At 35.7% G+C, this 13,394-nt stretch overlaps 1 protein-coding gene across 2 annotated transcripts in view; it reads left to right on the forward strand.

The window, feature by feature from the left end:
* The window catches only part of HS2ST1 (heparan sulfate 2-O-sulfotransferase 1), a 188,576-nt gene that overhangs the window by 145,191 nt on the left and 29,991 nt on the right, over positions 1 to 13,394 (forward strand). For both annotated transcript variants that reach the window (XM_032247787.1, XM_032247786.1), the window contains exon 3: positions 10,386 to 10,471. In XM_032247787.1, the coding sequence (XP_032103678.1) occupies positions 10,386 to 10,471 (86 nt within the window). The remainder of the gene's footprint in view (positions 1 to 10,385; positions 10,472 to 13,394) is intronic.

Here is a 13,394-nt window from a genome sequence, read left to right on the forward strand (position 1 = left end):
GTAGAGGATCATAAGCCTTTTAGTAGAGAGGGCCACTTAGTTTGTATAATTTTAGTTGACAATATTTGACCCATTTCCTTGCATGTAGTATGTATTCAAATTTTGTGAAGTAAATGAATTAATGAATAGCTTGAATTTTTGAGAAGGAAATTGATGTTCCTCAGTGAAGTATCCTTTTAAGAATATAATTTTGGCATGATATCCTGCAGTAAAAATTATTGTCCCAACCTATGGTAGAGAAATATTTGATGGATACTAGTAGTCAATTTTGTGACCAGCCCCTCTTTACTAGATATAGATAGATAGTTTATAAATATATATAGTTTATAAACTATATAGCTTATATACAGCTATATATAGCTGTATATATATATAGCTTATATATATTTATGTGAAATAAAGAACAGGGATTGTAACTTCAACATAATCTTGCCTTTTAAATTCTCAAGAAGTTTTAGATAAACAGATGAATAGATAATTTTGTGAAATGGTTTTAAAAGTAGAGGAAATTATCTTGTGAAATAAAACTTACTCATCTCTTTTAACAGTAGTAACATATCTCCCACACCTGGAGTTTTGACTGCGATTATAATAAATATAGTTCTTGCTATAAATATGGAAGGGCATAGGAATTCCACCCCATGAGAAGAAAAGATAATGTTTGAAAATACTATTTAGGATCAAATGCCAAATTGGAGTAGGCTTATTAGAAAGGTATTTGTGATGGTCCTGTAGTTACAATGATATTTTTCTGTATGAAAGCAGTGAACTTGTTACAGAATTAACTGTCATCCCACTATTTATCATAACTATAATCCTTGCACTTAAGAGAATTACATCGATACACAAGACTAAGGTTGGCTTTCTTGCTAGAAAGCTGTTTATAAAGGCTAGTGTTATATGGTATGTCATCTGCCCATGTAATTTTTGGTTCTTTGCAGGATCCTTTTTCATAGAACCAAAATTCCACATCTGTTGGCCAAACCAAATAACTCTTCTATAAATGAGAAGAAACATGAGCTGTTTTTAGCTATGTGGGTCATAAAAACTATTCATTATGTAATATTGTGTATCTCAAGGGCTAGTATCCCAAATATTCTGTTTTTGTACCGTGTGTAGTAGGTTTTAAATCTTTTTGCATTATTGCTTTTCAAAATATGGTTTGGTTTAAAAGGAATATGTATTAATGCTTACATAATAATTTCAGATTTATTCAGTAGTACTTTTTAGAAACATAATGTTAATTTGTTCAATTTTAGAGTTTTGTGTTAAGCATTAAAAAGTTTCCTGGTAACTAGAAGATATCTGGCAATGACATCAACCATTTTTTTTCATGAAATATAAATCTGGAGGAGCTCACCACATATGGCATTTATAGCCATCATGTAGTAGTGTATTTTCCCAGTTGCATTTGGATGAGATAAAGCTTCTGTTTTTCTTTTAATAACTTGTTATATATAGAAAAAAAGACAGCAAGAGAGAAGCATAAATGCTATATCTTAAAAGCAGTTGGATTACATAATGACCAACACTTAAAAAACTGTTTGTGAGGGACAGAGTAAAAGAATACTCTTAATCATTAGCTGATGTACTTCAAAGTATCAGATGGTAGTTCAAACCTGATCTTAAGAGTAACTTACTTAACAAATGTTCTTTATATACCATATCTACAGTTTTGTAATTTCTTGTTCTATGAAGAAGCAGTTCTTCAACAAGTCATATTTACTGCTTCCCTTTCTTTTGTATGACATGTTACCAATTTTATTTCACTTTTAATCTAGTAAGCTTCATCTAAATGTAAACACTAAAAATTGTACTGTATTTCTTGAAAATAATTTTTTAAGTATTCCCTGAGCCCCATTTTATGTAACATACTTTTAATTTCATATTTTGTTGTCTCTGTGTACTGTTCTTAGCTACTTTTTTTTTTGAGATGGAGTTTTGCTTTGGGTGCCCAGGCTAGAGTGCAATGGAGTCATCTTGGCTCACTGCAAAACTCCAGTGCAATTTAAAAGATGAGATCTTTATTAAATCTGTTGTCTGAAGCTTCCATGTAAAGCTCAGTTTACTAATAAAAATATTTTGAGATATAGTAGATAACCATCCTCTCTATTACCTCACCTTCCAATCTTAGTTCAGTCTGCTTGATATCTGCCTTTAGCCCCAGCTTTCCGAGACATATTTGTACATACTGTATTAGGTACTGTTCCAAACAGTAGAAGGTAGGTAACCATCCTCTCTATTCCCTCACCTTCCAATCTTAGTTCAGTCTGCTTGATATCTGCTTTTAGCCCCAGCTTTCTGAGACATATTTGTATTATATTAAAAGGTAAACATTTGAGAATATAAGGTATGACAAACTAAGCAATTAGAGTAAGGTGTGCACTCAGTCATTAGAGATATATTTTTGAGATGGACTTTAATTAGTTAATAAATAGGAATTGGCAAGAGACAAGTAATCAACTCTTCTAGTTGAAAAATGGAGTCAGCTCTGCTGTCATGTAAATATCATTTTTTTTTTTCTTTTTTTGAGACAGAGTCTCGCTGTGTCACCTAGCCTGGAGTGCCAGTGGCACGCGGCTCACTGCAACCTCCGCCTCCTGGGTTAAAGCGATTCTCCTGCCTCAGCCTCCTGAATAGCTGAAACTACAGGTGCATATCACCACGTCCAGCTAATTTTTTGTGTTCTTAGTAGAGACGGGGTTTCACCGTGTTAGCCAGGATGGTCTCAAACTCCTGACCTCATGATCTGCTCACCTTGGCCTCCCAGAGTGCTGCGATTACAGGCTTGAGCCACCGTGCCCAGCCAATATCTTTACATTAGAGAACATCATGTCTTTGTAGCTATACCAAATACGTGATTAGCTACGTCTTTTATGATTTTTCATAAAAAGAATTCTTTTTTGCTCTCATGTGTTTAAGACTGTGATTATATTTAGCCCCTTTTGTTAAGACATTGGAAATATCTAGAATTTGTATTTTCTGAAGAACAACATAAATTTTTTTCTTTTGATTTACTCTCAGGCCAACTTTAGGTTATCTGTGTTCAAGCCCACAGTTCACCAGGAATTGCAGATACTTTTCAAGCGGCACTTTAGATGAGCGTTCTCCCCCTATAATGTGTACGCTAATGACTAGTTAAAATGCAGATTCTTATTGAGAAGGACCAAGATGAAGCCCAGTTTTCAATTTCTAAAATACTCTCACTTTATGCCAAAACTAATGCTGCTAGTCTTTAAACTGCAGTTTGAGTAACAAAGATCCAGAAGATGATTCTTGGTAGGGATATGGGAAGATGACTATTGTAGTCTTCCCAGGATTGTAAGATTCTTATCTTCAAATTCTTATTCCTACCTCCCCTACAAAATCCACATTTCTTATGTAGACCAAGAGGCCCTTTTTAATCTAGCCCTTTTGTGTGCCAACTTCTTACCCACTAGCCACCCTGGCCTTGTGATTCATTGAATACACCAAGCCTTTCCCATTTTAAGGCCTCTGCACTTATCATTTCCTTTTGGAATGCACTTCCTCTGGCTTCTTCCATAATTGGCTTCATGTTATCCATTTAAAATTTAATGATATCCTCTTAGAAAAACCATGCCTGGCCATCCTACATGTTAAATACCTCTTCTGAGTTACTGTGTACTATATCACTCTTATTGTGTCTTTTCTGGTATTATCTCAGCCTACTAACATATATAATGGTTTGCTTACTGCTTGTCTTTTCCTCTCTTATAAGATCTTTAAGGACAGGAACCTTGTCTGTCTTGTTCACTACTATATCCCCTATGTTTAGAATAGGGCCTGAGAAATAGTAGGAACCGTAAATTTTTGTTAAATAAATGATGAATGAATGAACAAATGGGCCAACATAGATTTTGATAGTGGTGGATGATAATAATTACTGGCAGAGTGAGCCCCTCTGATTGACAGCAGTATGATCTATTCTTATTTCTCAGGTGGATTGGGAACCAGCCCCCTGCCCTACACTCCTAAAACAGGTCGAGCAGCACAGCTCTGAACTTCAGTGAAAATATGTTCGATTACTGCAATCTTTTCTTATATTTTTATCCAACCACTACTTCATTTTCTTAGTGTAGAAAACTTTCTCCCTGGCTTAGTCTCATAAAAATACCCACAGTCATACAAGAAATGTTTAAGTAAATGCATGAGTAGGAGTTTGGTATGTAGTAATTACTCAGTTAATAGTAGCATTCATTCAGCAGATAGTAATTACAAAGTTAGAATTTGGCCAGAATCCACCCTCTTCATCCTCCCAAAGTGCTAGGATTACAGATGACATGCCTACTCTTTTAGATAGTGAAAACAAATGCCTTTATGATCACAGATAATCATAATATTGAGGTTGAGCTTTGAAGAATATAGGTCAAGATATTACTGTTAGTGAGATGGGTGCTTCTTAGCTTTTTTCTGTAATATTAGTTCAGGTCTGATTCAACTAACAAAAAATCCCAACACCATTACCTATATTGTTTGTGTTTTTCCTAAAGGTATTACTTGCTAGCCTGACTTGAGTCATCAAATCCAACAAAAATCACTGTTTACACTTTGTTTCAGGTTAGCTGCTTTTCATGTACTATATCCGACTACTATGTCTGAAACATTCTTTTTGGTAGCGTATTTCAATCAGAGTATGAAAATTTCCTATGACTGAAATCACTATAGTGGCCTTATTTCTTCTTCCCAAGCCAGAGTTTTCAGTATCTTCAGTCTCCTTAACTTCATTTGATACTATTAAGTTTTGCTTCTTTTTTTTTTTTTTTTTTTTTTCCTATCACTTTACCTATCATTTGTGCCAAGTATAGTCAGTAAGAATCTATAAAATGAACTCAGTAGAAGCTTGCTTACCTCTGTATTCTAGAATCTTGTCTCAAGGTCTTAAGCAGAATGCCTAGAGAAACACCAGAAGAAAACAAACTAAAAGACAAAGCAAGTAGTGCAGGGGAGGTGAGAAGGCAGATAATGATAGAGCAGAACTGGGACTAGACTGATGAGAGAGAAAAGGTGAAGGTTAAAGAGTAGAGACCGGGTAAGTTCTGGAGAACTAAGGATTAATATTAAACATGTGTAAAAGGAGAAGTGGCTGAATTAATACTTTAAAAAGAAAACTTTTAAAAGTTTTTCAAAGGGAGTTACTTATATTATTTTCTTGGAGAAGAGTTTTGAAGAGGAGATAAAGATAATATGGAATTTCAACAGTATGTAAATGACACTTTGTTTTTTGAAACAGGGTCTCACCGTGTCGCCCAAGCTAGAGCTAGACCAGGCTGAGTGCAGTGGCATGATCTTGGCTTACTGCAACCCCCACCACGTGGGTCCAAGCGATTCTCTTGTCTCCATCTCCAGAGTAGCTAGGATTACAGGAATGAGCCACCACGCCTGGCTAATTTTTTGTGCTTTAGTAGAGACGGGGTTTTACCATGTTGCCTTGTCTAATCTCAAACTCCTGAACTCAGGCAATCCACCCTTCTCGGCCTCCCAAAGTGCTAGAATTACAGGCATGAGCCATCATGCCCAGCTAACACCTTTAAATGCTGACTGTTTTCTAGATTACTGTGTTAACCATATTGACATCATTTATTTGCTTCACACTTTTTTCTCCTTCATAAAGAGAAGGTAAACCTCAGCTTAGCATCTTTTGATTCATTGCAAATTTTAGATCAGCCACAGGTATGTTAATGAAACTTTAACATATTGCCTTAGTTAAATGCTAATGAGATGAAAGAAAAATACATATGCCAAATATATTACATATGTAGTTTTTATTATGCTTTTAGTTTGAGCTTAGAAAGACATTCTGTGTGTTTTGAAGACTTTAACAATAGTAGAGGTCAGGTGCGGTGCCTCAGGCCTGTGAGCACTTTGGTATTCTGGGAGGCTGAGGTGGGAGGATCACTTGAGTCCAGGTGTTCCAAGAACAGCCCTGGTAACAACTCTACCAGGAAAAAAAAAAAAAAAAAAGAAAACCCTTGGCTGGGCATGGTAGTGCACTCCTGCAGTGCTAGCTACTCAGGAGGCTGAGGTGGGAGGACCACTTGAGCCCAGGAGTTAGAGGTTACAGTGAGTTATGATCATGCCACTACACTCTCCAGCATGGGTGACAGAGTGAGATTCTTTCTCAAAAGAGAAATAAAAAGAAAAGAAAAAATAACAGAGTCTAGAAAATTTAAAAGCAATAATAATTACCTGAATTTACCACAGATAGCATGGATTTAGGAAGTAAAATTCAAAATCTTATATAGATATTTAGACCTAGTCTCGGTTTCAACCAGGAGTACTTAACAACCCCAGTGGTTACCCAAGATAATAAAAAGACAAGGGAACAAATGTCAAGAGTTATTGTTAAAATGGTTGTCCAGTAGAGAGTAGTGATCAGGGTGAATTGGAAGTTGATATGACAATGAAGTTAATGAATGAACTAACAAGGAAATAAACAATTGAGAGAGTTATATTAACAGAGCTTTGAGATGTTGGAGAGATGGAGTAGCTTTGAATGACTGGATCTGAGGGATTGCCTTAGTAGGGGATAAAAGTTGAGATTTTCGATATCCAAGTTTGTTAAATCAGAATTATGATATGGGGGAGGAAGACAGAGCAAGATGGCCAAATAGAAGCCTTCAGCAATTGTCCCCCCAGCAGGAACATCCAATTGAAAAACTATCCACATAGAAAAGCACCCCCATAAGAACCAAAAATCAGGGAAGCGATCATAGTACCTAGTTTTAACATATTAAGGAAAGAGGCACTGAAGAGGTTAGGAAACACAGTCTTGTATCACCTATATCTCCACCTCTCCCCCATATCTCCCTCTACTGCCACATGGTGCAGAAAGAGAATCTGTGCTTGTCGCGGGGTGGGGGGGGGGGGGGGGGGGGCGGGGAGAGCACAGTGATTGTGGTACTTTGCATTTGAACATGGTGCTGCCCTGTCACATCAGAAAGTAACATGGGGCAGAGCTCAGCTGATGCCCACAGAGGGAACATTTGGACAGCTCTAGCCAGAAGTTAATCTTCCATCCCAGCAGTTGGTAACTAAGTTCCAGCAAGCCCTGCCACCATGGGCTGAAGTACTCAGGGGTCCTAAATAAATGATAAAGAAGTCAATTCAGCAAGATAATATAAAATTTTTAAACATATGTCTATCCAACACTGGAGCATCCAGATATATAAAGCAAATATTACTAGAGCTAAAGAGAGAGGGAGACCCCAGTACAATAACTGGAGACTTGAAGACCCCTCTTTCAGCATTGGACAGATCACCCAGACAGAAAAATCAACAAAGAAACAGACTTAATCTGCAATATAGACCAAATGGACCTAATAGATATTTACAGAACATTGCATGCAGTGACTGCAGAATACACATTCTTTTTCTCGGCACATGGATCATTGTCAAGGATAGACCATATGTTAAGTCACAAAACAAGTCTTAAAATATTTTTAAAAAATGGCCGGGCGCGGTGGCTCACACTTGTAATCCCAGCACTTTGGGAGGCAGAGGCGGGTAGATCATGAGATCAGGAGTTTGAGACCAGCCTGACCAACGCGGTGAAACCCCATCTCTACTAAAAATACAAATATTAGCTGGGCGTGGTGGCACACGCCTGTAATCCCAGCTACTCAGGAGACTGAGGCAGAAGAATTGCCTGAACCTGGGAGGCGGAGGTTGCAGTGAGCCAAGATCATGCCACTGCACTCCAGCCTGGGCGACAGAGTGAGACTTTGTCTTAAAAAAAAAAAAAAAAAAAATTCAAAAAAATTGAAACCATATCAGATATTTTCTCTGATCACAATGGAATAAAACTAGAAACTAATAGCCAGACACATGAAAATTAAACAGTATGCTTATGAGTAACCAGTGGGTCAATAAAGAAATTAAGAAGGAAATTTAACAATTTCCTAAAAGAAATGAAAATGTACATACAACCTACCAATATATATGGGATACAGCAAAATCTATACTAACAGGAATGTTTATAGCAATAAGTGCCTACATCAAAAAAGTAGGAAAACTTCAAATAAACAACCTACTGATGGATCTTAAAAAGCTAGAAAAGCAAGAGCAAACCAAATCCAAAGTCAATAGAATAATGATGATCAGAACAGAAATAAATGAAATTGAAACAAAAAAATACAAAAAGATCAGTGAAAAGTTGCTTTTTTCCTTTTTTAAGAAATAAATAAAATCAAGAAACTCTTAGCCCAAGATAAAAAGGGAGACCTTACAACTAATATCTCAGAAATTCAAAGGATCATTAGAGGTTACTGTGAGCAACTATATGCCAATAAATCAAAAAACCTAGAAGAGTTGAGAAGCCTTACGGCAGTCTAGACATTATCCAGCTTCCCGGGCTTTTTTTCACTTTATGTTGAAGGACACACCTTGGATGACATATCATTCATCCTCAGGAGAGGGTTTAGTTTAATATTTACCATCCTTAGGAAGCTTCGTTGGAGAAAAAAGAATACTTGAAGTGGTACCTGACTCTTATTTCTGCTGGAGTCTTTCACCATGGTATACTCCAAGCTTGTACTATGATCTTCCCTGCTATTTAGTTTATATAACACTGTTTTCTCAGACCTCAATGTAGCATTTTTCATTTCCCTCCTATATCACCATGTCCACATTAAATCTCAGCTTCTGAAAAACAGAGGTGAGTTGCTAAATATGTCTTAAGCGCCCTTCAGCCACCACCTTCAACTCCTTATTCTCTTTGGCTTCTTTTTCCTCTCATTTTTGGCTGAAATACTAGAACTGATTTTCATAGAACTAAAGGTTTATATGAAATAATATACCATTAAGTGGCAGTTATAAAGACTTTTCATATTCAACATGTAAAGTATTTTAAGGATTCAGGCTCTGGATTATTTAGTTTTGTATTTTGTTTCTGTTTTGTGTGCAATTTGGTATTTTCATTCTGTTTGCTGCCTTAGTTGAAGAGTCAGAACATGAAAACCTCAAATCACATTTATTTGGCTCTTTCAGTTTCAATGGAGAAAAAATGGAAAATATCTGCTAAAATGACATTGTATATTTTCTAATGCAATCTAATTTTATCTGCAATTCATTTTTCAGATTTTATTTTAAGGGTGTATATGTGTGTGGAGAGACCAAGTAAGGCTTATACCATATCCATTCTAAAAGCTTCATAACTTTTCTTAGTATATGAGTTATTAATGCTTCCCCTAAAAGATAAATTCTCCCGGAACCCTTCATTTTTCTCCAGTTCACATTCTCTGACGTACAGCTGTATCTGCACTGTTTCCCCTTCCTCACCTACCAATAGGCTTAAGTAGGTGGCAGCTATCATCATTCATTGATACTATTGAGTGTAATGTAGTATGAAATGTTCCAGATTATCTCCATGTGACTGTCCCTATTCTATGATGTAAATGAAAGATTGATAAATTGTCAGAATTATGCAGTTGACAGTTCTGTGTTTGAGAGGCTGAAGTCACAGCTTGCAGATGCTTTCAGTGCGGTATAGGTTGGTGGACCTCACTGCCCCCACTTTCTGCACTGTATATAGGTTCTAAAAGAGATTCTTAACCACTTGCTATTTATCATGCAGAGATTTGCTTATCCAAAATGTATACCATTTCTGTGAGAAATTGTGTATAACTGCTTTGCAGCTAGTTATCCTTGGGTTTATTAAATTCCATATTAACCAGTTATTGGACATTTTAAAGTATATTTATGCATAGAATTTTTTATATTAGTTAGCTTTTTGTAAACTTTAATTCCAGTAAATTAAATAATATTTAGAACCTTTAAATATTTTGACCTGCATTACATCTCTAATTTCATTAATTTTTTTGTCAACAGGCTTGTGATGTATGTCTGCTCTTAATTAACTCGTAAATATCTTCTGATAACCATCTTTTTAAAAATCATTTTGTATTAAAGATGACTTCATATTTGTTGAGTCATTAATAAGAATAAACTTTTATGAAGAGCAAGCCTCTGAGAAGAAAACATTTGATATGCTAGAATGCTCCTGTTATTGCCTGCTTTGGCATGTGTGTTGGCAGGGTGTAGATATACACACCCCCACAACGATCCTCCTCCCACCCTATGTAAATGTACTCACTCTACAGCATTGTAAAGGATTTCATTGTGCGATTTTGTTTTCAGAATTATCTTTCACTCTTTTCTGAGTATGATAATAGTAGTTGTATCTATGATGAATTTTAGTAGTTGTAGATTACACTGTACTTTCCTTAGTCCAAACCTGTGTTTCAAGCTCTGAAAAACAGAGAAAAGTGGTGTAAGTGGTTTTTAAATTCCTAACTTGGAAATATTTTGCTATCATCAAATTTCATTTTCTTTAAATTGTACATAATGAGTGTGTTCTCACTTTTTAGGTGCGCTTTGTAAAGAATATAACTTCCTGGAAAGAGATGAAACCAGGATTTTATCATGGACACGTTTCTTACTTGGATTTTACAAAGTAAGTTACACTAAAATAACACACTAAAGAATGCTTTGTACCCTAAAAAGGAATAAATTCATTAAATTGTTATGATTTTCTAATAAAAAATGTACTGACTTGCCTTTGCCAGTTTTAGATGTTATTTAAATATACCTCCTCAGTGTTTTACTGCCCTCTAGTGTTCATAAATTGGCAGTTCTCATTAATTATATATTAGGTTTTACTCTTTAAAGTTATTTATTATTATTGTGTGTATGTGTCCAACCAGAATGACAGTATTTCAGGAGAGCTCAAGTTTTAGCCCAGAGTCCAGATTATGGCTTACCACATCATTGACTGAGAAAGCAAGAAAGCTCTCACTAACTTATTGGTGCTCCATTGTGTCTGCTTCTCAGCCAAGACAATGAAATGTACACTTCCCTTGGGCTACCTTATTTTAGCTTTAAAATTATGATGTATTACAAGACTTAAAAAAAAACTAATGATTTTCTTTTATTTGAATTTGCCTGTTATTAGAGATAAGTCTCACCCCATATTCTTGGGGAAAAGAGAGAGCCTTCTATCATCATTCATATTCTCTCTCTCTCTCTTACTCACATCTTCCCGCCTCAGTCTCCCAAAGTGCTGAGATTACAGGCCTGAGCCACTGTGCTCGGCCTCTGTCATATTAACAGTTCTCCCAAGAAAGGTTCGGAGAACTATACGCCTACTCACAAGCACTATTTTCCAAACTATGGTTCAGAAAACTATATGCCTGCTATTCAAGCACTATGTGGCTTTCTGTAAAGTCTGTGCCACATTAAGTATTAATCAGAAAATTAGTTAAACATAATCTTCCAAATGTAAGAATCTTCTGGATGCATTTGAACTTTTTTTGTAGTACGCATAATACCATTATAGTAAACCTCACATCCAAATGCTTTCCCAGGATTATGCATTAACTTCAAAAACACTAAACAAAATTTTTTTATCATTTAAGCTTAGACATGTTCATTCAATTTTTAAATTAGCTGTTGTGATTTCAGAGTAACATACCTTGATGTATTGGTCAACTTTAAAAGGTATTTATGATAAAATTTAAAATAAAAGTGATATCCCACTCTGTTTTACTTCTTAAATTTGAAAAGAAAAAGTAGATTGAAATATTACTGATTCAAATTGATAATTAATCTTAACTTTTTGGGAAATCATGTAATTAAAAAATAGTCACCCAAATATTGCATATATAAAATGATATATTCCTGTTTCTAGTTCCTCTCACAGTACTCAAGATCTTTCAATAAAATTGTACCTTTAAAGTTAGATGTGTGTTTTTCTATAAATAATTCATACTGCAATATTGAAAATATTTTATAGGCAGCTTTAAAATAAACTAATCACTTTTTCTTTGCATAGGCATTGGACCAATTTCATAAGCTCCATTCATGTGCCTATTTTCCCTCAGGGCTGCATTATCCTTGAATTGACTATTTGTTGCCCTTTCACCTAAGTGATTTATTTTTGCCACACACAGCTTGCTTTCTAATACTCTAGGTTTTCATTATTAAAATTACATATTGAGTGCTTTCGCTTTTGGCAAAGTCTTGTACTTAGAACAAAGCTCTGATATATGCTGAGGTTCTTGTAGTTGAAAAATATAAAGCTTTTTGAAGAGATTAATCTCTTATTAATACTGACATGAATTTTTAAGGGTTTGAATATTTTTATAGTGAGTCTTATCTTATGGGAAGCAAAAAGTATTATGAAAATTTTTCATAGATTTTGACAAGATTTTAAACAAATACCTAAACAAAATCAGCATAGGTGAAATGTATTTCGATGTATCTATATAGTCAATAACTGTTGTAGATTTAACTAGTATCCTCAAGTATCTTTTCGCCTAATAGCCATATGCTCCATAAATGAGGAAACAAGAGGAAAGAAACACCACCTTACCAATTTTTAAATTAGAGTTGCCCCTGGTATGTCTGGGGTATCAGTTCCTAGACTGCCTGAGTGTATAAAAATCACATACTACAGTCCTTCTGCTGGCCCGGCGAAACCCACGAATTTGAAAGTCAGCCCTTCTTATACACAGGTTTCACATCTCTCAAATAATGTATCTGTTTGGTTGAAAAAAATCTATGTATACATGGACCTGCACAGTTCAGACTCGTGTTGTTCAAGGGCCAATTGTACTTTATTCTTTGACACAGTATTCTTGACTGGCATTTTACTATGTGGAATCCACTAAATTACTTGCTTTCAGGAGAAAGTGGTGAATTTGGCAAAAGAATTATTTAATCACATGATTTTTTTTTTTTTTTTTTTAAGACTGAGTTTCGCTCTTGTTACCCAGGCTGCAGTGCAATGGCGCGATCTCGGCTCACCGCAACCTCCGCCTCCTGGGTTCAGGCAATTCTCCTGCCTCAGCCTCCTGAGTAGCTGGGATTACAGGCACGCGCCACCATGCCCAGCTAATTTTTTGTATTTTTAGTAGAGACGGGGTTTCACCACGTTGACCAGGATGGTCTCGATCTCTTGACCTCGTGATCCACCCGCCTCGGCCTCCCAAAGTGCTGGGATTAGAGGCGTGAGCCACCGCGCCCGGCCACTCACATGATTTTTTAACTTAGCAGAGACATTAAAATGAGTATAGGCCCCAAGAAACTTAGGAAATAAGATACAGAAATAAAAAATAAAAGCTCCTTTCTAGTTTAGACTGAACACTAAGAAATATATGTTATATTTGCAAGCTTCTCAAGCCATGTTTTGATTACATATATTTGTTTTTTATTGAACTTTAGAATATTACAAAAATATGTCTTTTACATTTTTGCTTTTCATCTTTGCTCCTTTTTGTCTGAATCTTGTTACTTGATTTTTTTTTTTTTTTTTTTTTTTTTTGAGGTGGAGTTTCGTTCTTGTTACCCAGGCTGGAGTGCAATGGCGCGATCTCGGC

The sequence above is a fragment of the Sapajus apella genome, unplaced genomic scaffold, assembly GCF_009761245.1.
Source record: "Sapajus apella isolate SASKATOON/1434 unplaced genomic scaffold, GSC_monkey_1.0 scaffold64, whole genome shotgun sequence".
NCBI classification, from domain to species: domain Eukaryota; kingdom Metazoa; phylum Chordata; class Mammalia; order Primates; family Cebidae; genus Sapajus; species Sapajus apella.